The 27,583-nt window shown below is 53.9% G+C and overlaps 1 protein-coding gene and 1 long non-coding RNA gene across 3 annotated transcripts; one reads left to right on the plus strand and one right to left on the minus strand.

Moving 5' to 3' along the window:
- Positions 1 to 1,963: 1,963 nt before the first annotated feature.
- On the minus strand, positions 1,964 to 9,022 carry LOC102028680. The gene is made up of 3 exons (XR_264824.2): positions 8,458 to 9,022; positions 2,607 to 2,747; positions 1,964 to 2,051 (listed from the first exon to the last, which is right to left on the minus strand). It is a non-coding gene; the product is annotated as an uncharacterized LOC102028680 (long non-coding RNA).
- Fam83a (family with sequence similarity 83, member A) lies at positions 2,050 to 26,995 on the plus strand. Of its 2 annotated transcripts, XM_005410920.2 has the most exons (4): positions 2,050 to 2,702; positions 9,807 to 9,974; positions 11,898 to 12,022; positions 20,785 to 26,995. In XM_005410920.2, exons 1-4 carry the CDS (start codon positions 2,223 to 2,225, stop codon positions 21,317 to 21,319), a joined length of 1,308 nt encoding a protein of 435 aa, XP_005410977.1. In that variant the 5' UTR covers positions 2,050 to 2,222; the 3' UTR covers positions 21,320 to 26,995. The 2 variants fall into 2 exon arrangements, with proteins under 2 accessions (XP_005410977.1, XP_005410978.1); XM_005410921.2 differs by lacking the exon at positions 9,807 to 9,974.
- The last annotated feature ends 588 nt before the right edge of the window (positions 26,996 to 27,583 follow it).

Here is a 27,583-nt window from a genome sequence, read left to right on the forward strand (position 1 = left end):
AGCCTCAGCTCCACTAACAGGGCCCAACTTTACTCTTCTCAAGAGCAGGGACGGCCACACCTTCCCGGCCACAGGCACGTGGAAGGCGAGCAAGTTTGTTCCTGCAGCTGTCGGACCCAGCAGCGACAAAGGCTTCTCACAGGGCTGGGTGGGAGTATCTAAGCCAGTGCTGCGAGCCTATGATGCATGTGCTACAATGGGCTGTTAGTATCACTGAAAGCACCAAAAGGTCCGCTGTCACTGATAAGCACTGACCAGCTGCTTGATTTGAGAACAGTCACCTCTGACTGGGATACAGTGCTCATCAGTACACTAAGCACCTCTGGTGCGGTTGAGATTCCAGCTGAGGGGCTGGGGATTTAGCTCAGCGGCAAAGCGCCTGCCTGGCAAGTGCAAGGTCGTGAGTTCGGTTCCTGGTACTGGAGAAAAAAACCAAAAACAACAACAACAACAACAAAAAAAAAACCAAGAGATTCCAGCTGAGGACTTGGCTGTGAGCTACAAAGCGCAGTGAGGGGCTAGTGCCAACCTTGGGCAGAGTTTCAGTACCGTCTGCCGGGGGCTGAGGGGTGGGCAGGAAGCAATGCTGCCCCCTGGCTGTGTGCTTACTGAGTGTCGGGCTGGCATCCGTGGAGGCCCAGGGCTGGGACAGGAGCCTGGCATAGTTCCCACAGGGAACACTGGGCTGTGTGCTTGCTGGTGTGATCTAGCTCACACTAGTCACCTTCTCAGAACCTCCGTGTGCAAAAATTATATTAGACACAGCTGTGTCTGTGTGTTATCATGCATTGTCTGTGCTCTAACTGGTCATTCGGCATTGAGTCTCAGGTCATCTGGTTACAAAGGCATTTACCTCATCTCCAAAGGCCCCCCTGGGTATGCACAAATGCTTCATTGTAATTCATATTATTATTTATTTAAGTATTAATGTCGGGACTGGGGATTTAGCTCAGCGGCACAGCGCCTGCCTGGCAAGCGCAAGGTCATGAGTTCAATTCCTGGTACCAGAAGAAAAACAAAAAACAAAACAAAAAAGTATTAATGTCAATATATGATTTATTTATACTTAATTATGTATTAATACGATTATTACAGCTTAATATGTCTGTCATGTGTTGTAATGGACCCATAAAATGCATCCATCTGGCTGACAGTTTTAACTGGGGCTTGGTCTTGGGGTAGGCTTATATTAAAGTATCCCGGAAATCATGCCAGGGCTTATTTAGGGGAAGTGTGGCACCTGCGTCCACAAACCAGCTCTCACCACCATCCTGCTTCCCGGCAGAACCGCTCAGCAGAGCTTGCTTTTGTCCATTACTGTCCCTTCTCAAAAGTGCCTGTGGCCGTGAGAAGCCTGGCTCGGCCCGGCACTGCCTCTGGGGACACAGCCCTGGGCAGCCTGACCAGCAAGAGGTGGGGGTGGACAGATAAGCTCCACAAGCCCCGCTCCCGGAAGACTGAGCCCGGTGCCCCTCCCCCACCTGAAACTCTGGCAGAATGGAGCCCTGGGTCCCCACAGATGCTCAGACCTCGGATGGCCACCATAGCACTGTGGAGCTGGCCCTGGACAGGCATGGCGGCGCCACACACAAGGCAGAAACAGGAGACGAGCAAGCTCTGGGCGTTCTGAGGAAGGGGCGCCAGGTGCACAGCTCACCCTGGTCTGACTGCAGGCCCCTCCTCAGCTGCTGAGCACAGACAGTTCCCCACAGGGATTCTCATCCGAGTCACGGTGCAGGGGAGGGGACCAGGGCCACAGAGGTGTAGGAGGGGAGAGGGCCAGAGGCGGTCGTCCCTGGGTCCATCCGTGCCTGGACTGCGGGTGCTGGGTGGCTCCACGCCCTGTGACAAAGGCCTGAAGGGCTGCAGGTCCACGGTGAGTTGTGCAACCAAGCAAGCGGAAAAGCCTGCTCAGCCCGGGCTGGAGGAGAGGAAGTATCCCAGGGTTGCCTGTGCCAAGGTGCGGAGTGAGCCAGCCCTTGGCTGGCGGGCAGGGCGGTGTCTCTCAGAGAAGCCAGTCTCTCCGCTGCCTGTGAGGATCCTGAGAAGCCCTGTTCAGGAGAGCACGCAGGAGGTGACAGGTACCCTCTGCATAGTGCCGGGGAACAGGAGGCTGCCCAGGAGTGCTGGAGCCAGACTCCTCCTGGTGTGGCCAGTGTGGCCCTCACAGCTGGGAGAGCTCCAGTGCCAGCCCCCTCTCCACAACCAAGGGACAGGGCAGCATGAGCTGGTCAAGGCACACGGGCAAGATCCGGAAACGTCTGGAAGATGTCAAGAACCAGTGGGCCCGGCCAGCCAGGGCGGACTTCAGTGACAATGAGAGTGCCCGGCTGGCCACAGATGCCCTCTTGGATGGGGGTCCTGAGGCCTACAAGCGGGTGCTCAGCCAGGAAGGCGAGGTGGACTTCCTGTCCTCGCTGGAGGCCCAGTACATCCAGGCCCAGGCCAAGGAGCCCCACTGTGCCCCAGAGGCTGCAGGAGCAGCCGAGGGCGGGCCTAAGGGACGGGACTCCTGCTCCCTGCAGTCAGGAACCTACTTCCCCCTGGCCTCCGAGGGCAGCGAGCCAGCCCTGCTGCACACCTGGGCTTCCGCCGAGAAGCCTTACCTCAAAGAGAAGTCCAGCGCCACTGTGTACTTCCAGACAGACAAGCACAACAACATCAGGGACCTCGTCCGCCGCTGCATCTCCCGGAGCAGCCAGGTAACCAGAGTGGAGCCCGGGGCTCCCGGGTCAGGGGGGCAGGAGCTGGTGGAGCAGAAAGAGGGCTGTGTCTTGTTCTCAGGGGCAGAGTCCAGAGGACGGGGCAAAGGATGGAACCGGGCATCGCTCTCTGCCTTTTCCTGGCTGTGGACTCTCAGTCCCACTGTCTGGGTCCAAGCACTGCTATCCCTCACTGCAGCTCTGCTATCGTGTGCTACCCAGCCCTCCTCCGTCTGTATCTGAAAACCAGCCAGTTCCCGGCTGCAGCAGAGCTTTTCCTTACACACAGCTCTAACTCGGTCCCTTGCCTGCTCAGAGCCCTCCATGACTCCCACCTCCTCCCACCTGCGCTGTAGCCCCAGTGTCTGGCTCAGGCCTCCGTCTGCACGCACGTCTCCGCTCTGCCTGCCCCACCCCGACTCCTCTGCTTCTGCCCAACCAGTGCCATCCTAGGGAGCATTTTCTGACCCCTCAGGCCGGGTTAGGCATGCGTATCAGTGCTTCCAGAGAGGCACGCCCTGCCCTTGCCCTCTCCCAACTTCCTGAGACCTGCCAGCCCACAGGTGACACTGCAGGGCCCAAGACTCCTGGTGTCCTTCAGTATGACAGGCGGTCAAGAGTCCAGTGCCCCATACACTCAGCCCTGGGTGGCCGCTTTCACCCGCTGAGAAGGGTACAGGACTTGCAATGGGGGGCTCGTCCTGCCCAGGGCACAACATGCCCGTTGGCTGTGGACACACACACTGCTCCAAAGCAGAGAGAGACAGAGGCAGGAGTGGGCTCCAAAGAAGGAAAATGGTCATCTGTGAAGACCGATTTTCTCCCCAACTCCCATCACTTATTCTGTGACTTTCAGAAGCGCTCGTAAAAGCGCATGCTGTTATTTCTGCTCCTTTTCCTTTCTGATTTTTTTTTTCCTTTTTTGAGACAAGATCTCTCTATGCAGTACAGTCAGACCTTGAACTCACAGTGATCCTCCTACCTCAGCCTCCTGAGTGCTGGGATTTATAGGTGTGTGCCACTGTGCCTAGCTTTTAACTCTTTTTTTTTTTTTTTTTTTTTGCCAGGGTCTCTATCTCCTAACTGAATCCCCTCCCAGGGTCATTACTGTGTGATATCCTAAGGTTCTGGGAAAAGCCCCCAGGGTGGGAAGCTGGGTATGGAGGAACTGAGGGAATGGGTTCTGAAAAATTAAAAGGAGGGTAGCACCAGGCAGAGAGGCTCCGTCCAGCTGGCTGCTTCAGAATAGCATTTCACGTTCCTGTGGCAGAGCAGCCTCAGAAGCTGACAGATGAGCTGGGCAGGCTGCCTGGGGTCACCGGGGGCAGCTTGCAGGCCTCCGGCAAGTCTCCTGAAGTCCAGAGCCTGGCTCCCTGCTGGAGGGAGTTCTCTCTGCTCCCAAGGCCTGTCCCTGAGTGTGCTAGTGCTGGCCTCCTTGTGTGGTGTCCCTGCTGTCCCAAGTATGGGGACAAGAGTGCTAGGGAGTCCTGAACAGCACCCACAGCTCCCTGAGGGTGAGGACTGTGCAATACAAGTCCCCTGCCCTCCTTCCCTGTCCCCACCAGCCGGGCCCCCTCCCCTCTGTGGCCCTGAGGCTGAGGGTGTCCTGTTGAACAACACAGCATGTTTTGAATTTAGGAAAACGCTTTAAAAATCAGAAGATGTTACTTAAAAAGTAAGACTGTCCAGCCCCCCTTTGCAGGAAAGGAAATCTGGCTCTGTGGTGCCAGGCGGTGGCCTCCTCTTTGTCACACACACACACACACACACACACACACACAAACGAGGACCCCAGGAGGGCCTGAGTCCCCTGCCACACACTGTCCCCAGACACAGATGGATGGAGGAGAGGGAAACCATAGATGTGAACTCTGTCCTGCGGCCTCAGGCCCTGAGAGGCAGGAGGGAGACAAACAGCAGCCGGGGGCCCACCGAGGTTTCCAAGTGGTTCTGCTCCCAAGAGGAATCTGCCTCCTTTTCCTCAGACTGGGGCTCCTTTTTGCCTTGAAGCCCAGGATGGCAGCAGAGTGGCACAGGCCCCCCTGCTTCTTGAGGAGCCTCTGCCAGCCCCTTGGGGGCAGGATAGCAGAGGACACTGGCCACAGCGCGGACTCAGGCAGCTCAGGGCCTGGAGCGCGGTGGGGAAGTAAGGCAGCTTCCTGCAAGAGGGGGCCTCTGAGGGGGTTCCGCAGGCTGAGTAAGAATTTGCCAGGCAGAGAGGGAAGGGGAAGGAATTCCGGGAGAGGGAAGAGCGAGTGTAAAGCTTAGGGTGGTAAGAAGGCTCACGGGTCCTGGAGGTGGGGAGACATTGTCATCCACCTGAGGGCCTGGAGCTTGGGGATGTGGGACTCCAAGGAGTAAGAAGGTGGCAGGGGCCAAGGTTGCCTGAGGGGGCCCTTCGGCCCAAGCGGGGAGCAGCAGCTCCCAGCCATGGGTCCCCGAAGACCTTTGGGTTGTGTGAGGCTCTTGTCCTGATTACATCATAAACTGGCACCAGACAGTGTCGGACTTCTCATCCAACTCTGTCCAGGGTGAACAGATCCCGCAAACTAGGTACCTGCAGATGTACAAGTAAGAAAAAATCAAACCAAGAGAGCCCAAATCCTGTGATCAGGTGCTAGCAGCCTCTAGGACTGACTGACTCCTGATTACCATCTGCAATAACTTTTATTCAGAATCAACCCAGGAGGCAGCAGAAAAATTGGAGGATATCAGCTGTTTTAGCGAGGACAGTACAACTCAATTATCATAGGAATGCGACCTGACCAGTAAGCCATCATGTTATCTTCCTTCGCGCATGTCTCAGCAAAACATGTAGTATTGATCCCGGGGCTTACAATGCTTATGCTGGACTTCCTCCAGAACCCAACAATCACGGCTTGGTCAGGCCTCAGCCAATACACAAAATAGTAACTGAGGAATGTCCTTCTCCACAAGACAGCACGGGTGGCAGACGAGGCAGACAGCACAGGGATGAAGGAAAATGGAAGACAGGGGCTGGGGTGCAGCCTGGTGTAGAAAAGATGTCCAGAACACGCAAGGCCGAGGTCCCATGCCCAGCACTGCATTGACAGACACACACACAATGCAGGTATATGGGGGGTGGGTCTTTTTGTCAAACCTGTTACTTTATGCTAACATGCAATGAATTACTATCAAATTTTTTAAATAACTAATAAAACTGTTTCAAAAGCTTCCCAGTTTTAGTTCCTTTTTTGGGGGGAAAGGGGTATTTCTGGTACTGGGAACCAAACTCACGACCTCGCACTTGTCAGGCAGGCGCTGTGTCGCTGAGCTAAATCCCCAGCCCCATTTTAATTTCTAATCTGACACTTTTTTTTTTTTTTTTTTTTTCTGGTACCGGGAATCGAACTCATGACCTTGTGCATGCCAGGCAGGTGCTGTGCCTCTGAGCTAAATCCCCAGTGCCTATGACACCTTTTTCCACACAAACAAAAGCTCTTTGAAACGGTCCATAGATTTTAAGAGGGGAAGAAGGAGTCTTGAGGCCAGAATGTCTGGGGAGTTTACCAGGCAAGCCCAGGGCAAGCAGGAAATTTGGAGTGGAAGCCAGACAGGGTCCCATTCCCACAGGAAACCGGAAGCTGGATCATTTCTTCTTCTGGAATACCCCTGCTTTATCCTCCTTCCTTTAGGCTGTATCTGCCAGACACAGGCAGCCATCGCTGTCGGTCCTGTCAGCCTGGAGCAGCACAGTGGGGCCTGGCGCCTGCCTGTCTCCTGCCCTGTGGGTTTGGTGCGCTGTCGGCCCCTCCGGCTCCCATCATGCTGCGGTGCGATCAGTATGGCTTGCTCAGGATGAAACTGCTCTGTGGCTGGGGCTCCGGCACGCCCAAACCCCATTTCCCCTCCCAGCCGTCTTTCTGAAGTAGCAGGTTCCGGGGTGCCCGGATTTGGGTGGCCCAGGATGGCCGGGTGTGGGTGCTGCTCCAGGCCAGCCTCCCCTCAAGCACCCTCACTGGAAGCCAGGCTCTGCTTCCCTTCCAGCCCTGCAGAGCCACCCTCCCGCGCACGGCCCTCCCGCCCCGACTAAGGCGGACGCAGTGCTCTCTCCATGCCTGTGGGTGACTCCCCAGAGAATCAGGCACTGGGCTTAATCCAGCCGCACAACCTGGATCCACACTAAATGCTCGTGCCGTATTCGTCTCACATTACCTGCCCTTTCTCGTGAGCAGTACCTATCAAAACGACAGTCATACTTTAACTCTGTTGTAAAAACCACCTCTCCTACATAGCCAGACCCTTTCTCAAAAAAATTAAAAAGTAAAAGTAAAATCCACCTCTCCTTTCTGCATGATCACGCTCCTGGTTCTCCTGCCTGAGAGCCGAGTCTCCATCACTGTGCAGGGATTTCTAGGGAAAGACCTGAAGCCCAGAGAGGCGGTCGGGCCATACTCCCTCCAAAGGCTGCGGGGCACCTGCCTCTCCCTGCTCCAGCACCCTTGGCACCCTCGGCTTGGGGCTGCCAGCTCCAGCTGCACCTCCCTGCCTCTCTTCTGCTATCTCTTGGAGGACACATCCTTGGACCAAGGGCCCCCCGAGTCACCCAGGACGATCTCGCCTTGAGATCCTATACTTACCCCATCTGCAGAGACCCTTCCCAAGTAAGACCACAGTCACAGTTCCAGGGCTCAGAACGTGGACGTAGCTTGGGGGGACCCACACTCAACTCACCACCTCCTGTAATGGGGTGCCACCATGGGGACTGAAGAAGAGTGGGTTAGACCTGTTACTGGTCTCAAATTAACCCAGCAGGCAGCCAACTGTGCCTGACCTTCCAAGCCTCCCCACGCCAGGACCCCGGGTCAGTGCCAAATCTGCCCCCTGCTCGGTGGCCACCTGCTCACCAGCACTGCTGCAGGGAGACGGGGGACTGGCTCTCCATCAGTACTCTGGGAAGGACGCCCTGACCTTTCCACAAAGAGGGCATTCTCTATCTTTGGCGCTGTAAGCCTGAGCATTTGCACACACAGGTACTCCTGTGATGGGTCACCAGCCTCATCCTTAGAACCTTTGTAGACTTCCTGCCAGAGTGAGCTCTACAGGGCCCTCCTTGCACACCTGAGGCACCTGAGTGGAGAGCTACTTCTTAGATCCTGGCAATTTAAAAAATTGTCATTTTTTTCTCTCATTTAAAAAAAAATTGTCATTTTAGGAAGACAGCAGAACATTATTAATTACAGTTAATGTTGAAGAAGGAAAGGTCCTTATCTTCCCTTCTGACACGACCGCGAGTTTGGGTTCCGGGCTTGTCCAGCGGCCGAGCTCCGGTCGCAGGCAGGCACACGGATGCGCAGCCATCGTGTCCTGTTTTCTTTTTCACTTACTTGTTAGCACGCAAGCACTGAGCACTGAATATAGAGAGGGTTTTACTTCAGACCATAAATACCTCATGGTGTCTTTGGCTTCTCCATACCCAGTGTACCTGTCCTTTCAATGGCTCGCTGACACTCTGCCAGTATGCCACAGCCAAGGTATGAGGCTGCACTCTGGACTGTGTGAGGGAAAATAAGCTGAAACCAGCCGAAGGAAGAGGGGCAGGAGCAGGAGCAGGAGGAAGAGGAGGCAGAAGCAGGGGAGGAGCAGGAGGAGACTCATTGGCATTCACAGTGTAAAAGTCAAGGGCTTCAGGCAGGCGTGACGGAACCAGGTGCTCAAATGCATTGTCGGAATCTGAAGCCACGTCCCAGGGCTGCTTCCCCAGGGGTGGCTTCATTTCTAGGCAAGGTCTTACCAAGGGTCAGGGAGATGGGCGTCCGTGGCCAGAGCTTATATGCCATCTGCTAAGCGGGTAGGAAAAGCACCTCCACTTTCACCAGAGACCAGCAGGAGCCCTTGGCCGGTTCTTAGTAGAATAACGCGGATCGTGTGGCCACCCGGCCTACACGTGGCTAGTGGGGACGCTGTGCCTCGCTGGTCTGGCTGTGGTCCTGCGCCTCTCCACGCTCCGTCTCTGACAGGCAAGGACCAGAATGGGTGCGGCCGGCGCAGGGAGGAGCAGCTGCTTGGCAAAGCCCTCCACACACAGTGCACAGTGGCTGTGAGAGGGCAGGCCTCCTCTTCGTCTGCTGGATTGTTTAGGCTCTCTTTATTTGTGGTGCCTCCTGTGGCGTCTTGTTGGATGCACGGACTCCATGGCTTGGAAACCAGTGACCACAGGCTGCCGAGTGTTGCAGAAAACAGACCAAACAAGGAGAAAACAGTCCTGAGGAGGTTAGCAGTTTATCACACCAGTGGGCTTCTGACGGGGATCTCTCCCAGAGAGCCAGAGCCCTCTCCAGCAGGGTTTCCGGCTTTTAAAGGGGAAGTGAGTGGGGAGGTCCACAGGCAGAAATGGCACATATGACTGTAGGGTTGGGTGACATCTGGAGTTGCTGAAGGAATTTCAACATTTCAGGTTACATCACAAGGCCATCAGTTATATAAAGCATGGGCTATGTGGGCATGAAATGTTCTGTTACATTTTAAGTTACATTGTAAGGCCATCAGTTACAAAGGCAGCAAAGGCAGGGGTTTACATAAAAGGAGAGGTGTTCTGTTACTGCCCTGCTGGACATGTCTGCTTGGGCTTGGCAGGCGTCCTGGATAGGCTTTTATTTATTTATTTATTTTCTTCTTCTTTTTTTTTTCTGGTACCGGGAATCGAACTCACAACCTTGCATTTGCCAGGCAGGTGCTGTGCCACTGAGCTAAATTCCCAGTCCCTTAGGCTTTTATTTAAAACTGTAATTTCCCCCTTCACAAGCTGCACACAGCTGAGGACCTGTGATGTCATTTCTACCTCTCCCTTGAGCCCATGCAGACCCATGCTTGTCCTTCTGCTGTCTCTGCACTCCTCCAGTGGCCTCTCTCCCCTGCCCCTCCACTGCCCACTCTACCTGTGGGTTCCAGCAAAGGACAGGGGCAGGGGCCAGGTGGGGCAGGGACTCCAGGCTCCCTCACCTCTTAGAACAGAGCCCAGTCAGACGCTCCCCCTCCTTCTCCCCAACACTCTCCCAGGCCCACTGAGACTGGGGAACATTCCTGAGCCCATGATCTCCGGTCCTGGCTTCTCCAGTGATGCAGCCTTCTGCCCTGGCCCAGGTCCTGGCCATCCTGATGGATGTGTTCACAGATGTGGAGATCTTCTGTGATGTCCTAGAGGCAGCCAACAAACGTGGGGTGTTTGTCTGTGTGCTCCTGGACCAACGAGGTGCAAAGCTCTTCCAGGAAATGTGTGACAAGGTCCAGATCTCTGACAGTCACCTCAAGGTAGGAGCCCTGGTGGGAATCCGAGGGGTGCTTTGTATCAATCAGGACAGGATAGGCTACACTGTGTAATAAATATCCCCCATTCAGGGCTTAACACAGTAAAAACCTACGCCTGCCTCCACTAGTAGCACTGTAAGGACTACAAGTCCTCCAAAATAGTAGTGACAGGAAAAAAAGGGTGGGAGGATTCTGCCAGATGTTGTTAGACGGGAGCTGGAGATTTCCATCATTTCTATTCATAACCCAACGAGTCCGCCTGGACACAGCCTGGGAAGTGTGAGGTGCCTTGGCTTCTGGGGAACAGTATCTCTGGTGCATACTCGTGTCCTCTGGTCTTGGTCATGTGCCCTCCCCAGAAAGAAACCCAGGGATGCACTCCCAGGGCAGGGCCACCTGCAGGACCTGCAGTTCACAGCATGGTGGTGCACACCTGTAATCCCAGCAGTCAGGAACTGAACTCCTCAAACCAGGAGTTTGAGGTTCAGCTGGGCTACACAGTGAGTTCAAGACCAGCCTAAGATTCCTGTCTAAAAAACTCCCTGGCCCTAACAGGAAGTTAATGCTCTTGGATTTAACCAAATGCCCCACTTCCTTCTCCTGGGAGAAAAGAAACTCCGAGGTAAGAGTTTAATGAGCCACAGGAACTTGAGGGCAGCTTTAAAGTCATATGGAAAACATCTAAAGCTGGCATGAGTAGGTTCCCTCGACCAAAGAGCTGATGGTAGCTGCCGGGTTCCTCTGGCTGTGCTCCAGCAGCCAAGCCTAGGGGCAACCTCTGCTGCCCTTCCCAGCCCTTCACACTGATGGGAGCTGAGCTCAGCCCAAGGACCACTGGGGCTGCTTGGTGTCAGCTGGGGCCATACTGCCTTGGTAGGAGGCCTCCCAAAACAGGTTAGGAGAGCCAGCGCTGTCCTGGCCCACACTGGCCACACCTCATGGTCATCTGTTCCCCACCCCCACCATCACACCGGGCCACACAGAAGTGGGAGAAGCTCTCAGAGCCACTGGTGTGTCCTTCCCAGAGCCTGCCCAGCCACCGGCAGACCTCAGAGGGGTCCGGGCAGTGCGCCTCCTCCTGCCACCCCTGGGACAGGTCCCCACACCTCAGCTGCCTTTGCTGCTCCAGCCCTCCAAAGGCTCCAGCTGAGCACCAGCAAGCAGGTGCCACTGGAGAGACAGAGGACAAAGAAAGCTGAGATCGAGTGATGGATACACCTTCTCTTAGGCAACTGGGGTGCCTGGGGCCTTCACAGACCACCCCTCTGGCTGCACTGGGCCATCCTCTGACCAACTTGGAGTCAGGGACTCACATCACTGAAGCCACTTACCAGGTAGGGCTGGGAGCCCTCCCGGGGTCCATGGAGGCCTGGACGAGGGGCTCTGTGGCCATCAAGCCTTTGTCTTTCATTATTTGTCTTGATTGAATTGTACCCTCTTTATTCTTTTCATTGTCGGCTAAATACCAGGACAATGCAGACAATTTAGAATACTCAGCCAAGGAAAAAATAAGAAGGGGCAATAATCCCACCAAGCAGAGCTAAGCAACACTTGTTTAGATCTTACTGAACATATTTTCAGATGTTCTCCTGTGCAAATTGTCTTAGCCTGTTCAGGCTTCTTTCACAGATATCATAGACGACATGGCTTATAAACACCAGACAGTTATTTTTCACAGTTCTGGAGACCAGAAGGTGCACAATCAAGGGCTGGCAGGTTCTGTGCTTGGCGAGGGCCCATGGCCTTGTTCATAAATGGCTGCCTTCTCACCGTCAACAGCTTCCGAGTCAGCTCTCAAAGGCCCTGCTCCAAGCACTGTCACACTGGGGTCGGGGGAGACTTTGGAGGTGCATGCTCAGCCTGTAGCTCCGGTGTGCATCTGTACACATGCAATCAGTAAGCGCCACCCTGACCTCCTCCCCACAGAACATCTGCATCCGGAGCGTGGAAGGAGAGGTGTACTGTGCCAAGTCCGGCAGGAAGTTCGCTGGGCAAATCCAGGAGAAGTTCATCATCTCAGACTGGAGGTTCGTCCTGTCGGGATCATACAGGTGAGCTCAGAGGCTGTCCGTCAAGGCCCCATGGGAGCCAAGGGCCAGTGAGGTATAGACCAGTCCCCAGCTGCTCACATGTACCCTGACATTTCCTGGGGGTCCTCCTCTGGCCAGAGCTGGAGCCTGTCATACAGATGGGCTGGGATGCAGGAAATGTGTTCTTTCAGGGTAGAAAGTCATTTCCAAGAGCCTCATTTTCCCCTGACACTGCAACTGGACATAGAATCCTTTTTCCTCCTTTCAGATCTCTTAGGAATAATTAGAAAAATGATGCAATTTGTTCTGCTGTGTGTGTGGGTATGCTTGATTTCATTTTAAAATTTTTACTATTGTAATATAAGGTGTTGAGATTTATTAATTCACATACTGAAAATGTGCGATTGTCGGCGTTTGCACCCATTCTACACAGCATTCCCATCACTATCAACTTTAGTGCATTCACCACCCGAAGGAGGAACTCGCTGCATCCGCAGTCACTTCCCCTTTCCCTCCAGCACCGTCAGCCTTTCACAGCCAGTCTACTTCCTGGCTCTTTTCTGGACATTTCATATGAACAGAATCCTAACATGTGGTCTTCTATGACTGGCTTCTTCCACTTAGCATGATGTTTTCGAGGCTCATACCACCACATGGACATGCCATGCTTTGTTTATCCACTCATCAGCTAGTGGACGTCTGCAGTGTTTCCACTTTATGAACGCGACTGCTAAGAACACTCATGCGCAGCTTTCCGTGTAGACCCATGTTGTAAATTCTCTTGAGTATATACCAGGTGGAGAATTTTTCAGGTGACAACTCATATAGAAATTTTATCTTTAATGTTTTTGGGAACTGACTGGTTTTTACTCCAAAGTGGCTGCATCATTTCCATTCCTACCAGCAGCGTCTGAGGGTTCCAATTTCTCTGTTCCTAGGCAACACTTACTAGTGGTTTTCTTTTTTGAGCTTGCATTTCTCTGAGACTAAAGATGCTGAGGTCTTAAGCTTGTTGGTGCTTTGCATACCTTCTTCATACAAATGTCTATCTAGATCCTATTTGGGGGGGTTTGTCTGAATTTACATTGTATATTACACACATATACATAAACATATACGTATACATACACCCACATCGGGGTAACTCTTACTCCCTTTCTCTCCCCTTGCCTCAAGGTCCTATTGCTCTGAGTACTCGCACCAGGACTCCCAGTGCGCACGTCTGACCACCCTCTGTCCCAGGAGTGCTGACTGCCTGGGGTTCTGGGTTTGTGTCTCCCAGGGGACCAAGTGATAATCATGTGGTCTTTTGGAGGACATTACCCATACTCAAATCATTGTACCTTTGTTTATAAACTTTCTGTGAAGCATGGGTCATTGCCCCATCCGTGAAGCCAAGCCTGGAGTGAGGAGTCTTTAGCTGAGGAATTCTTGCTCTTTTAAAATTATTATTACAGTGAAATTCACATAACAAAAGATTAACCATTTCCAAGTGTACAAGTCAATGGCATTTAGAATGTTCATGACATTGTGCAACTATCGCCACCATCCGGTTCTGAAGTATTTTCATGACCCCATAAAGAACACCACACTCATTAAGCAGCACTCCTTACTCAGCCCGCCACCACCGTTAGCAACTGCCTATCTGCACCTATTCCAGATGTGTCCGTAAATGCGGCCATACAAGAAGTGCCATCGAGACTGGGGTCCTTCACTTAGTGCGCTTTCAAGGCCGGCCCAAGCCGCGGCGTGAGTCAGGACTGTGGATGATCTTCCATCATGTGAATGTGCCACCACACATTCGCCCACCACTTAGGGGCTTTTTCCACCTCCTGACGCTTGTGCCTTGTAGCAGAGGGTTCTTGCAGAGTCTGGAGACCCCACTCCTAGGCACGTCTCTGGAGCTCAGGCTTGTACTCCGTACAGGGAAAGGTGGCTGGTAGAGCTGAGTCACTGGGGCTGGGGAAGCAATCAGAACAGGTGCCGTCTGAGCAGGGCCCCTGCAGCAGCCCCCAGATGTGATCTGTTCTTTTTTTTTTTTTAAAGAGTAAAAGGACAACAAAGCAGTAAGTGAATTACAGACAAAGTGGTAGGACATTATCAATGGTTGTTATTTTACCTATTGGTATCTTCAAGATCATTTCTCAGGAAAACAAATAGACAAATAATAGTGAGTTACAGACAGAAATGGCAGGAAATTATCAATGGTTGTTGTACTGTACCCTGGTTTCTCCAAAGTGGTCTCTAGGGGAAACAAATATAGCTATATATGAGTGATCAATCAAATAATCATTGACTATTCTCAATGGTTATTATTGCAACACATAGTAACAAACATACATCCATTTACAAAATAGCATAGGAGCAATACAAACATTACAGAGCTATGGACAGGTAGGAAATCATCAATGGCTGCTGCAATACATGTTGGCATTCTCAAAGTGGTTTCTCAGGAAAACAAAGATATGCAAGAAAGTTCCAACAAGTAGCTACAGTCCAAGGGTTGCAAAAAATAGCGGGTTACCTCATCAGTGACTCTCCTCACTGAGGTGTGACGGCTAGAAGGAAGGCCAGGACTGACATGAAGAACTGAGAGACCAGCACAGATGTGATCTATTCTTAAATGGTTGGAACTCCAACAGATCAAAGTTTAGCTGTATTTAAACAATTTTTTCATGCCCTAAAGCTCTTAGGTATGAGGCCCTACTCCAAAGTTAAGATGAGGCTGTTACTTTGGGCAACTTTGGGCCTCCCAGAGTGCCCGAGCTGCCTTACACATGAAGGGGAGTGTGTGTCAGTCAGCTCTTTGTCTCTGTGATTAAACCACTGAGAAAATCAAGCGGGAGGAGGAAACGTTTGCTTCAGAGGGTACCAGGCATGGTCCACTGGCTCCGATGTCCCTGGCCTGAGGGGAGGCAGGGAGAGGAAGGTGCCAGGAGCACACAGCACAGCCACGCTGCTCACATGTGGCAGGAAGTGGAGAGAGCAAGGGACAGGCCAGAGGGGCAGGGGAAGGTACAGTCCCTGTGATGCCCCCGGGACCCTGGCCCTTCAACCTGGTCCAGCTCCTGTTTCCGCCACCTTCCAACAATGGTACCAAAGTAGGATCCCGCCAGCAAATTAATCCACTGAAGACCTTAGAGCCCTCAAGATGGATTGCCTTTCACAACACCCTGAGCGTCGCAGCCGGGGCTGGGGGTGTTCCCGGGGTCCAGACTGCGACAGAGTGCTTAGCTTGGGAGAGGGCCTGCCTGGGAACACAGTGGTTTGCAAACAGCTACAGAGATGGATGCAGAGATAAAATGCGGAGAAACAAGTTCCTGTCATCTGTCACATAATGAGAAGTGAAGGAGTTTAAGGGATTGAGAGCTCTCGAGGCAAAAGAAGCTTCTGAGAGATCAGAACCGGCCTGTGAGGGCAGGGCGGCTCCGCACGATGTGTTTGCTTCAGCGCCTTATGGGAAACAGAATCTCTGGGTTTATCTTCAAGTTCTCCAAGTGTGAATTGTTCCACCTTCTAATCCGCAAATTAGTGTCATGTTCACGTTGGCACCTTATAGATGATGAGCCCCAAGAAAGTCAGAGTCTGAACGTGCTGCTGCGCGTCCCGTTCTGTGCACTCCTTGGGCCTGCTTCCTCCTCACAATAGAAAATAACCGCACTCCGCGGTGGTGGTGACAGCCAGGTAAAACAGCAAGCACGCTGCTTGGCTGTTCGACAACCAGGTGCCCGCCCCAAAAAGGCCATTTAAGCCAAGAGTATTACTTACGTATTCACATTTATTCTGATGACTATACTTCCAATGGCCTCTTGAAAAGTAGCAGTGACTTTCACTAGGGAAGGTGACATCCCACACTTAACCAGCCTCAGCCTGTTGTGCAAAGCAAGGTGACCTTGCTTTCCAGGGGGTCACTACCAAGCTACCACATTGTGCGCACTGACTTTATCATGAGGCGTTACTCCAAGGTCCTTCATATGTCTCACTTTTTCTGCAGGGTGTGTTGGTGTGAAAGCAATAGAGAAACACCCCACCCCGCCACACTCCCCAGCAATCCCTCGAAGGGCCGAGCTGTGTAGGGCTCCTCTCCCCCTGTCCTGTTGGAGCTTCAGGGAAATTAAAATTATAGATAGCCTCGCACCACCAGAAAGCCTCTCCACAAAGGTGGAAGTGAAGGAAGACAGTTTTTATCGTTGTTGCTGTTGTTATTCTACAGCACAGAGATGGAATCCAGGGCCTTCACGCCGAGCTACATCCCCAACCCTTTTTATTCTTTAGTTTGAAACAGAGTCACTCTAAGTCACAATGTTGCCTAGGCTGGGCTCAAGCTTCTGACCCTCCCGCCTCAGCCTCCTAGCGTGTAGGGTTAGAGGTGTGCGCCCCACACCTGCTGAAAAAAGACCCCTTGAATGCTGAGTAAACACAGCCCAAGCTGTGCTGCTATAGAGCGCACAGACTGAGGGAGCCTGGCTTCTGAGCGGCTCAGTGCCCGTCAGGCCAGGCAGTGGCAGTCAGTCCAGTGACTGGAGTTGGGCCTTCAAGGATGAGATTTCCTGGGAGACTCAGGCCTGGGGACCAGCATGACAGGCATGGCCTTCTAACTGGCCCTCCTGTCCCGACCCACTGCTATCATAGGTTTGCTCTCCCAAGGACGGGAAGGGCTCAAGACCTAAGACAAAGCAGAATGAATCACTGCCGACTTTGCTGACCGCCGCGCCAGGGGCACGGGGAAGCACAGCCTCCCAGGGCCGCGGTCCTCTCGCCACGCTCACGCCTGTCCTGGGGCCTCTGCACATGCTTCGTGTTCTTTCTCCTGGAAAGCTCATTCCTGCTAACTCCTCCCCACGCAGTGGCAGCGCAGTGTCACCTCAGAGAGCTCTGATCATTTTGTCCTGCTGTTCCGTGTGACTTGCTCCTCATTACAATTCAGAACTACTTGTGGACTTGTGTAGCCAAAACTGCGAACACCACGCGGGCAGAGACCGCACTGGTCTGTTCTCTTCTTTATTGCATCCTGTCATGAAGTATAGGACTGGCGTCTGACGTGTTATCCACAGCCACAGACGGAGCGGGAAAGGAGGCAGGGAGGGAGGAGGTGCGCAAGGGGCCAGCGTATTAGGTTCCGGCTGACCTGTATGGTTTGAGGACTAAACTCTTTCATACTGCGCCACCCTCTACCACGGGGTGTGAAATTAGTTTAGAGGGAGACTGCCAGAAGTTGGTGAAAATGAAACAAAAAAATAAAAATAAGGGATTTCTGGAAACTTGTGGGACTATGTTCACAGTGTGATCAAAATATTCCATGAATTTTTAAGTTACAAAAATCTACTACCATACCCTAAAACACATTGGCCTCCACCAGCCCCCCAAGCGCTCCCCTCACCTCAGATGCACTGATCTCCCCACTGTTCTGGCCACGGTCTGAAGCAGCTCTGGGGGTCCTCTTTGGGGCCCGTCTGTCCCGGGCGTGATCAACACTGTGGTGAACACGGCTGCCCGGAGCCGTCAACAGAGGCAGGCTGTGAGCACACGAGGGCGCATCCCCATGCACCTCCTCACCAGACCGGGCACCACGTGACTTCCAACTCTTCCCAGGGTCAAAATGACCATGAGACATAAACGTTTGGATTGAGGACAGTGAGGCAGCCCCAATGGCACAACTAAAGCACTCATGAAAGAGGACTTCCAGAACTGCTTCCGAAAGTGCCAGAAATGCAGATAAGTGTGTTCAGCACGGGAGGGAACATTTTGACAGGGATGGATGACAGGCGTCTTTTACTGTAACACGTTCTTCTTTTTTTTTTTTTTTGTAACACATTCTTTAACCTGAACATTCACTGTAGTTTTCGATCACACCTCGGATGTATTTGAGGCTGCGGTAAAACGTGTCTCTAAAACCAACCCAGAGAAACCTGGAGACACTAAACAGGGAGGGCCTGCCTCAAGGTGACCTGGACTTACTGTGCTGCGGGGGCAACACGAGGATATGACACAGGAGGAGGGACAAGGTGACAAGAGGAACAGAGAGAAAGCCAGACACAGACCCACGCATGCCAGCACGTGCAGGAGGGGCGGGAGGAGGAAGAAGAAGCAGTAATTCCCTACATGGAAAACTGGATTCCAACTGTGCACATATTTAAAAAAACAACTCCCAATAGATGAAAATAACACAAGCCTTAAAACTCTTAGTAGAAAACATAGATGAGTACGTTTCATACCATAGGGGAAGCAAAGATTTATTAATTAAAACACACAAAAAGTATTGACCATAAAAGATTGCTAAATCTAATGAGCCCTCAGCTATATTGTCAGAGCTTTTTGAGGCAGGAACCAGCTGTTGCGCTGAACTCATGGGTCCTCCTCCAGCCTCAGCGTCCCAGCAGCCAGGATTATGGGCATGTGCCACTGCACCCACTTTGACTTCTTGTTCTCTTTAACATGTCTTTCACCTGGATGTGGTGGCACAGCCCCGCCACTCAGGAGGCTGAGAGAGCAGGACTGAAATCTCAAGGCTAGCCTGGGAAACAGCGACTTATTGAGACCTTGTCTCAAAATAAAATAAAAAGGCTAGAGAGCAACTCAGCACTAGAGCACTTTCCTAGCATGAGGCCCTGAGTTCAATTCCCAGTAGCACAAGAGAGAGAGAGGGAGGAAGGGAGGGAGAGAGAGAGACAGAGAAAGATAGAGAGGGGGAGAGACAGGGACAGAGAGGTATCAGGTATCGGGATGCACATCTACCCCCACCCCAGGCAGGACTCAGTACCAAGAACACAGAAGAAAGTGGGCAGGACCATTACAGACGCCAGCCAGAGAAGGACCAAGTCTGGGCCCAGTTCCCACCACCATGGGCAGCAGCCCTGGAACACCTGGACGCCTTCGGAAAGGTCTCTTATCGGGCTCTGCCCTGGCCATTAACCTCCCTCAAACTCTCCTCCACTCCATCCTCCAGTAAATTTAGGACACCTCAGAATTCTTTTTTCTTAGCATATTTTATACCTTTTCAACCAGCACATAAGTAAAAACACAGATTCACAACACCAAACATTGGGTCTAGAGGATCTTTTGTGCACTCTGCTGGGATCACAAACTGGGAGAACGGCTTTGGAGAGCTCAGTATTTTCTCCTAAAGCTGAGGGTCTGCTTTATAACCCAGCAATTCCTCTCCCAGGTCTATGTCCAAGAGAAACCTTTCTGGGGTGCCCCCCTCATCTGTGAGGCAGCACCCGGGGCGGTCACAGAGCAGGCAAAGCAGAGTTCGGCAGCCGGGATAACAGAGATGCATCTTAGCAATGTAAGGTTATGTAACATCTTAGCAATGTGGGGGAAACCTGAGATTACACAGGGGTTAAAACACCTAAAAATTGAAATCTTTACTTTGAAGAGTACGTGAAATGTTGCTTTTAATCGTGGTCACAGGATTCCCAGGGTCCCTTTGTCCTGGAACAGGCTGCAGGAGGACTGGGGGTGAGAGGCAGGGTATGCTGACAGAGCCAAGTGTTACTCGAGTGGTAGGGTCCTGGGTGCTGTCGGCACTATCTAAAATAACTGAGTGAAAGTGGGCCTTGAGTAGAGCAAGGAGCAGAGGGGGCATGACTACAATTAAGTGAATGGTGCATACTTAAGGGCCCAAACACAATACCAACAAAACATTTCTGCCCCTGGGTTGTGGTTTAAAAGTGTGGACAGTAAAGCAGGCAGTGCCCAGGGCCATGGGCCTAGGAAGGGGGCATCTTGGGGTTGCCTGGCCAAGCATAGCTCACACCTGTGTGGCCCCATCTACCCCAATCTGTGCAAGACAGGTATTCAGGAAAAAGAAAGAAGCAGATCCCAGCTCACCGGGACAGGTTTACTGCAGAACGAACCTGGCATTGAGACCGGAGCGGCACCGTGTAGGACACGGGGAGGGGGAGGTCAGAGGGAGGGGCTTGTGGCTCCCGCCAGGAGCAAGGCTGGAGAGAGCACAGCGATCACCGTACCAGGGCAGAGGCTTGGGGAAACACAGCAGCAGGAGCTCCTGTGCACAGCAGGGCTGATGGTGTCGGGAGACCTGGGGCAGCCGTACTGGGAGGGGTGGTGTAGAGGGGCCATCAGGATGGGGCACTGGCATCCTGCCACAGGGCCATTCCCAGTGTCACTGTACGTGCCTGCTTCCCCGTCACCCACCTGGGCCTCACTCAGCTTGGGGGGGTGTGGGTGCCCTGGGAGGGAGAGAGGCTTACACAAAGCCTGGCTGTTCTCAGGCTCTGCATGGGCCTGCCCTGCTCACCCCCAGGCTGGGGCCCGGCCTCCAGATGGCAAGGCAGGTGCTGCAGGTGGAGGTGGGAGGCCGCGGCCGCGCCCTTGTGGCCGTTTCTCCTGTGCTCTGGGTTGTCAGAGCAAACAGATCCCCTCTTACTATCCCCCCACGATTGCCCACCACAGGACTGCACGGCCTGTGTGAATCTCCAGCATGTCCCCGTGGTCTCTGCTGTCACCAGGTCCTCAAAGATTTGGGTTGAGGGTGGGATGAGTTTTCCATCAGAGACAGAAAAGAATCGGGGCAGCGCACAAAGTAATACGTACATGTCTTGGGCACCGTGGGTCATCATCTGCAAACATCTGTCATCTATGAGAGCGGATGAAAACAGCTAAATGGTTTAAATGACGGGGTTCCTGCCGGGATGCGAGGAGCCTGTGAGGAAGAGCGTGGGCCTGGGTGCCCCTTGCCTCCCTTCGCTGCGCTCCCCGCCTCCCTGCCAGAGTCCTGCCATCAGCTCCACTGCCCCCCCTTCCCTTCTCACCCCCAGCTTCTCCTGGCTCTGCGGACACGTGCACCGGAACATCCTCTGCAAGTTCACAGGCCCGGCAGTGGAGCTGTTTGACGAGGAGTTCCGCCACCTCTATGCCTCCTCCAAGCCCCTGATGGGCCTGAAGTCCCCCAGGCTGGCGGCCCCACTGCAGCCGAGAGCTGTCCCCAGCACCTCCAATGGCCACCTCAGTAGGGACAGCTGCTCTGCCAGTGACCACACCTCCTCCAACCCCTTCAGCACCCCATCAGTGGGCAGCAACCCCCCAAAGCAGAGACTGTCCGCCTCCTCAGGGCCCGGGAGTCCTCTGGCCCCCAGCCCAGCCCAAGCTCCCAAGTACCAGCCCTACCACAGCCCCTGGGGAGCCCCAGCTCTGCAGCCCCCCTTCCTCCCCAGGACCCCGAATGGCCCACCCACCCGCTACAGCAACCTCAATGCCTACCGGCCCACACGGCTGCAGCTCGAGCAGCTGGGCCTACTGCCCAGGGCGACACACATCTGGAGACCCTTTCCACAGGCTTCACCTCACTTCTGAAGGGTCCTGTGTCCCCATCACTCTCCCCAGGGTCAGGGCCTGGCACTCCTGGGTTCACTGCCTCAAAGACCCCACTTCATCTACAGCGCTGAACCTGCTTCCCCTTGAGCCCAAGGCACTGGGATCAAATCACTGCCTGTTGGACTCTCCCAGCCCCCTTCTCAGCCTCCACTAGTCCTTGGGTTCCCCTTTCTGGCTTGGCCTGTGCAGCTCATCCAGGCCTGAGGGAGTGGGGATGAGTTAGAGACAAAATCATGGTGTCAGAGTCCTTGTCTTCCAAAGATCTTCCAGAGCTTTAAAAAGTAATGGTCCCGAAGGCTCCATAAAGTAAGAAGGGGCAGGTGCAGCCCAAGCTTTACAAACAGGTAAACTGACGTCCTGGAGAGTAGGTGATAGATCGGTATTTCTGTTTCCCAGTTCCCAGAAACAGTCCATTGCCCAGGTACTCAAGAAGATTCAGGAGAGGCTTGGTGAACACTCTGGATGTTCCTGGGACAGCTGGGAAAAAGTCATCCCTGTAAAGGCTAACATGGGGGTACCCCTGTGAACTAGGGATATGTCCTCAGAATCTGCTTCTAAAGTTATATGGGGCCCCCTGAACCCGCAGCCAGCAGGAATGGAGCGAGCTGAGGAGTCGGGGAGTCAGCGGGACAGGCCAGGTTGGCAGACCCAGCTCTGCAGAGCCCTGCCCAGGCCTGAAGTTCCCGGGATCTGAGCTGGGCCGAGGACTGGGGTAGTCAGGGTCTGGAACGGCTCTGCAGTCATGCCCAAGGCATCACCGCATGACTCGGAAGAGTCCAGCTGCCCCTGGACAGCAGCCAGCCGCAGACCCCGGGGAACCCACACTGAACCCTCACAGGCCCCGGGGTGCATTCACTTGCAGGAAAGTGCCGGCTAACCTCACAGCCCGGAGGGGGAGCAGTGTGCGGTGTGAAGGAGGTGGGTGCCAGGCCCATGCCTGCCCTCCCGGCCACCCACAACTCCTCTCCGCAGATGTCTTCTCTGTTCGTTTTCACCCCAGCGGCCAGAGCGGGCAGGGCCGAGGCACAGGGAGCCCTTCCTCCTGGCCGCCTGATTCCTGGCAGGGCAGTGTGTGACTGCCCTTCTACTGTGCAAAGGAAGTCTCCCTCATGGGCTGGGGATTGAGCTCAGCGGCAAAGCGCCTGCCTGGCAAGCGCAAGGTCGTGAGTTCAGTTCCTGGTACCAGAGAAAAACCAAAAAAAAGAAAAAAAAAAGGAAGTCTCCCTCAGCCCACCCAGTCCTGTTCCCATGTGTCTAATGCTTCTGACAAAGGCAGTGGCGCCTGCCGTTTTCTTAGTTCCTTAATGTTTACAAAAGAACAAAAACTAAAAATCCACTACCCCTTTGGTTCCCGATGGTGTTCTCAGCCCCATCCTGAGTGTTTCCCCACTGACGCTGGTGGTTACCAGGCCAGGCTGAGCGTATGAATTGGATTTCACAGTCAGCTGAGACAGTGACAGCAGGACAGGAAAGCTTGCTGGAGTGGCCCAAACTCCCAGTGTCAAGTTCCAAGTCCCATCGGCCTGCCTGGCTTCTATGGGCCCAGGCCTGGCCCAAGGGCAGCCCAGCCACTCCGGACCACTCCCCCCCAGCAGAGTTCCTTCTGTGGTTTGGATATCATCACAGGGCTGTTGCCAGATTTGCTGTCTCACTCTTCTGGGCCTGCGGTGGGCAGCAGGTGCACTCTGCTTGGGCTGGTGATGCAAAAGTGCAAGGGTTGGGAACCTGCAGGGGAGAGGCTGGGGAGACTGGGCGCAGCTCACCGAGGGTGCCTCCAGCTGAACCCTCTTCCACCAGCCCACTGCCTGAGTGACCACAGTCAGCAGAACCGGCCCCCTATCAGTGCATAATGGATTCACAGTATGAGCAAGAAAAAAGCCTGTGTCACTGAAGCCACTGAGATGTGGGGTCTTTTCTCTCCATGACCCAGCTTCAGCCGACAAATGACTTCTGGGACCCAGCTTCTGGGACCCACTGCCACTATGTCATTTCCTCAAGGGCCAGGAGTGGTTTCCCACTCCGAGAAGTGGGTCAGAACAAGTTCTTAGCCAAATTCCAAATCCTGCCAAATCTGGTGGCATCCAGCTTTAATTCTATGGAGGATATAATCACCGCGGACCGCCTTGGCAGGGCCTGCTTGCTGGGAGATGCCCTTAAACAGTATCTGTTAGTGCAAAGCTCCCCAGCACCTGCACCTCCCATGGCCAGGCCCAGGGTCAACTCCAGCCACATGGAGAACCCAGAGTCAGCTGGGCGGGTCTTTCCTTGATCACTCCCAGAAGGAACAAGAGTGAAAAGGTACATGTTGTATCCAGTGGAAGGGACAGCCAAAGTAGCTCCCAAGCCGGTGTTCTGGGGGCCCAGGGCTGACCCCCAGGATTAGGGGCCAGCATTGACTAGAACCACAGTCTCGCTCCTGGACGCTGTCTCAGAACACTGACCTGCGTCTCTGCTTCTGCACTGGAGAAGCCCAAGCCAGCGTCTCTCTGGGGACCTCAGGAGGCCTGCAACAATGTCACAGCTGGTCCCAGGCATGGTCACAGCTCCCCACATACATGCGCACATCGTGAACGGTGTTGCTCCCTCAGGGGACCCGGACACACAGACCCCCGGGCTCCTTCACGGGTGGGAGGAGACCTGTCTTCTCCCAGCCTTCCTGCCTCCCCATGGCCTGACACCAAGAACGTGAGCGTGGCCCAGGAGCTGCTGGACAGAGAGGAGCTGCCTCTCACTTTCTTGGCCTCCTGCAGAGCAGCTGGGTGTGGAAAGCTATTAGAAATGTGAACATGGGTGAGCAGAGACGCAGCCCTTTGCGCAGCCATTGAGTGTATTCAGGGAACACGTTGCTTCTTGGGGCGGCCGGCTCATCCTGTCTTCCTCCGTGGGGGCGGTGAAGGAGGATGTGCAAACAAAGTGGGGTGCAGCCCGGGCACAGGCCCAGGGGTGGTGGCACAGGGGGGGCAGGGTGGCCGTGCCAGGGCCAAGCTACTCCTCCACAGGCTCCTCCCAAAGAGGCAAGGACATCTCTGCAGGTTTACACTGACCAGGGTGGGAGAGGATTCCTGGGGCTCCAACTGAAGCAGGCACTAGTAAAGCAGCCCCAGCTCGGAGCCCGTCTTCCCTGTCTCACCTGTACAGCCCAAACCAGGCCTCTCCCTGCCTTTTCAGCAATGAGAAGGAATGAGCAGAGCAAACCTGGAGGCCTGGCAGTGCTGTGGCCCAGTAAAGACGGGCAGCTGAGGAAAAGGAAGGGGTGGGTGAGACTGCTCAGGGAGATGTCCTCCATTCCGAAGGGCAGTGCGCTTCTGGAGCTGCCACCTCCTCAGTTCTGGGGCTGAGGTTACACGGGGTCCGCAGAGCCCTCTGCTGGCCTTGCAGATGACCACCCTCTTGCTGGGGGGTCCCTCTGCGTCCTTCACCTCTGTTGTTCCCGAGTTCCAATCTCTTTGAATAAGGACACTCATCAGCCTGGATGAGGAGCTTGAGGAGCTGTGTACGGGTGCCCAGTGGACGAGGGCTGGACTTACGATGGTCAACTGTGTCAACGACTGGGCCATGAGGCCCTGTACTTGGTCAGACGTTACTCCAGGTGTCTCTCGATGAGATTAACATTTGACCCCTCGACAGCAGCTTGCCCTCCCCAACATGGGCTTCAGTCAGTCAGCTGATGGCCGAGCGGAATAAGAAATCAGCCTTCCTGTGGGGGAGAGAGAAGTCCTCCCGCCTGATGACCTTCAGCTCAGACCCATTCCTTTCCTGCCTCAGACACGACCTGAGATACCAGCCCCTCTGCTCTTGAGCCTTCAGCCTTCAGGCAGAAAGCACACCATGGGCTCTCAGGAGACCTCCAGTTCGCTGGCTCACCCTGCACACATGAGCCTGGCAACCTCCACAGTCACACGAGCCAGTTCCTTCCTATCTGCCCTCTACCCACCTGTCTCATTGGTGGCTGTTTCTAGGGAGAGCCTAATACAAACTTTGGTCCTGGGAATTAAAGGCACCACGTCCAAATACGAGGAGCTGGGGCTTCACCCAAGGAATCTGTGGGGCTCACTTGCCTGACAGGCAAGCCTCCCACAGAGGCTAAGACGCCAGAGGGGCCCCAGCTGCTCCTCCCGGCCCCGGTGGCTGCCCTTCTCCAAGCACTGGATCAGGTGTCGACCCCTCCCTCTCCAGCCCTGCAAGGAGACAGCTGACAGCTGAGCGCAATCAGCCAGGCTCCAGCTGCAGCAGCCACATTCCATGTGCGGGTTCTCTGCCCGCAGGCAGGGCTTACTTCCAGCGGCTGCTCTTCCAGAACACAGTAGCCCTGGGCCGGACAATGGGCCCAGGTTGGTGGCCTTGGCTCCCAAATGCCTACAGGTGTCAAGTCTCCTTGCCTCTTCTAGTTTCTACAGACCTGGCTCGTGGTCACATTCCGATCTTTGAAACTAAGAACACAACCTCTTCCTCATCCATCTGCCACCACTGTGCATTTTTAAAGACCCTAATGATTGCCTCAGGTCCACCTGGCCCACAGGAAATTTCCCCAAGTCAGCTGATTAACAACCACAACTCCTTTGCCAGGGATCCTAGTTTACTTGTGGCTCTGGGGATTAGGAGGTGAACCAGACATAATTCTGCCTGACATACTTAAGGGTTTCTTGTGGAATTCTCAGAAACACCCCCTCCCGCCAGCTGAGCAAGCCTGAGAACAGGAAGTAGCAAAGCAGACAGCTGCCCTCTGCCCCTCTGGGGATCTCTCATTTTGTCTCTCCTGCAGACCTGCTCTTCTGTCTACTTGGCAAATCACAGCCCCTGAGTCTGCTAGGTTCACATACTCAAGAATTGTATTTCTGTGAGTTCAAGTCCCAGTACCAAAAAAAAAAAAAGAACTGCATTTCTGAACCCCCAAGAGAAACTGATTGGCCAGCTTGGGTCAGGTCACTGTCCTCGACTCCCCAAGGGTTAGGGCTCTTGAGTCCAAAATGGCTGCCAGGACCCCAGGGTTAATGAGGGCCATTCCTGCGAAGGGAGGGCACAGCAGTGACTAGCAGCCCAAAGTAGGGCTCACAACACCAAAGCTTCAGGCGGCAAAAGCACGCTGTGCCTGTGCAGAGGAGGAAGATGAGGAGGAGAAAAAGAAAGAAAAAGAGAAATGGATACGAAAAATATCTCTCCCACTCTGCTGGCAACTTAGTGATTTAACCCATCTCAAAATAAAAAGTAAAAGGGGGAAATGTAGCTCAGTGTGGAGGCCTTGGGTTCAATCCCTACTACTGAAAGAAAAAAGAAAGAAAGACAAGTCTCCCAGTTGCTGTACCTTGGGAACACAGTACTAGAGCTGACATTCTTGGCCTGTCGCTCTCCTGGCCCCGGCGTTTCATGTCTGTGTCCCAGGTCGACACCACCCAAGCGAGGCCTGAGCGTGCACCACGGCGCCTGACCTAGCCGCACACACGGCCGTGTCCGAGTTCCAGCTTCTTCAGTTCACCCCTTTTGTTTGCTGTCCAGCTTGGTTTTGGCTTTTGTTATTTTTTATTAGAGCCTTGAACAACAGAATATCCACTGCTTTCATACATTAAACATCAAAGGCAGCGAAAACAATTGTTTTTAGGCCGGGCGTGGTGGCACATGCCTGTAATGCCAGAACTCTGTAATCCCAGCACTTGGGAGGCTGAGGCAGGAGTATCGTTCTGAGTTGGAGACCAGCCTGGGCTACAAAGTGAGCTCAAGGCCAGCGTGGACTGCATAGTGAGACCTTGTCTCAAAAAGACAAAAAAAAAAAAAAAAAAACAATTGTTTTTAAACAGTGGTTTTGGATTCATTTTGTAACGCTTTTGACCTAGGCTTTCCTAACGTGAAGGCTACCTGTGGGAAACGCTGCCCTGTCCAGGCAGTGGCAGACATCTGTGGTGTTGGCGGTGGACTTTACAGAGCCAGGCCCTCGCCTGCCTGTTCAGGCTGACCCCCAGGGCCCGAGGCTGCAGTGGGGAGCAGGTGCTGGGCATGGCATGTTCCTGAGCGGCACCAATGAAGGCAGACCAGAGAGACAGCACAGGGTCACACACCTATGTCATTACAGTTCCCAGCAGCACTTTAAACAGCACGAGAACCTGCACCCCAGGCAGAGACCTAACAGGTCCAGGGGTCAGGAACACCCTACCTGACAGAGGCCGGCTGAGAACTTGGGCAGCTGGGTGGGGGGTCACAGGGGCGAGGGAAAGGACGGCCAAAGGGCTCGGCTGAAGCGAACCTGAGGAG

The sequence above is a fragment of the Chinchilla lanigera genome, unplaced genomic scaffold (genome assembly GCF_000276665.1).
Source record: "Chinchilla lanigera isolate Chin_1 unplaced genomic scaffold, ChiLan1.0 scaffold00139, whole genome shotgun sequence".
Taxonomy (NCBI): Eukaryota; Metazoa; Chordata; class Mammalia; order Rodentia; family Chinchillidae; genus Chinchilla; species Chinchilla lanigera.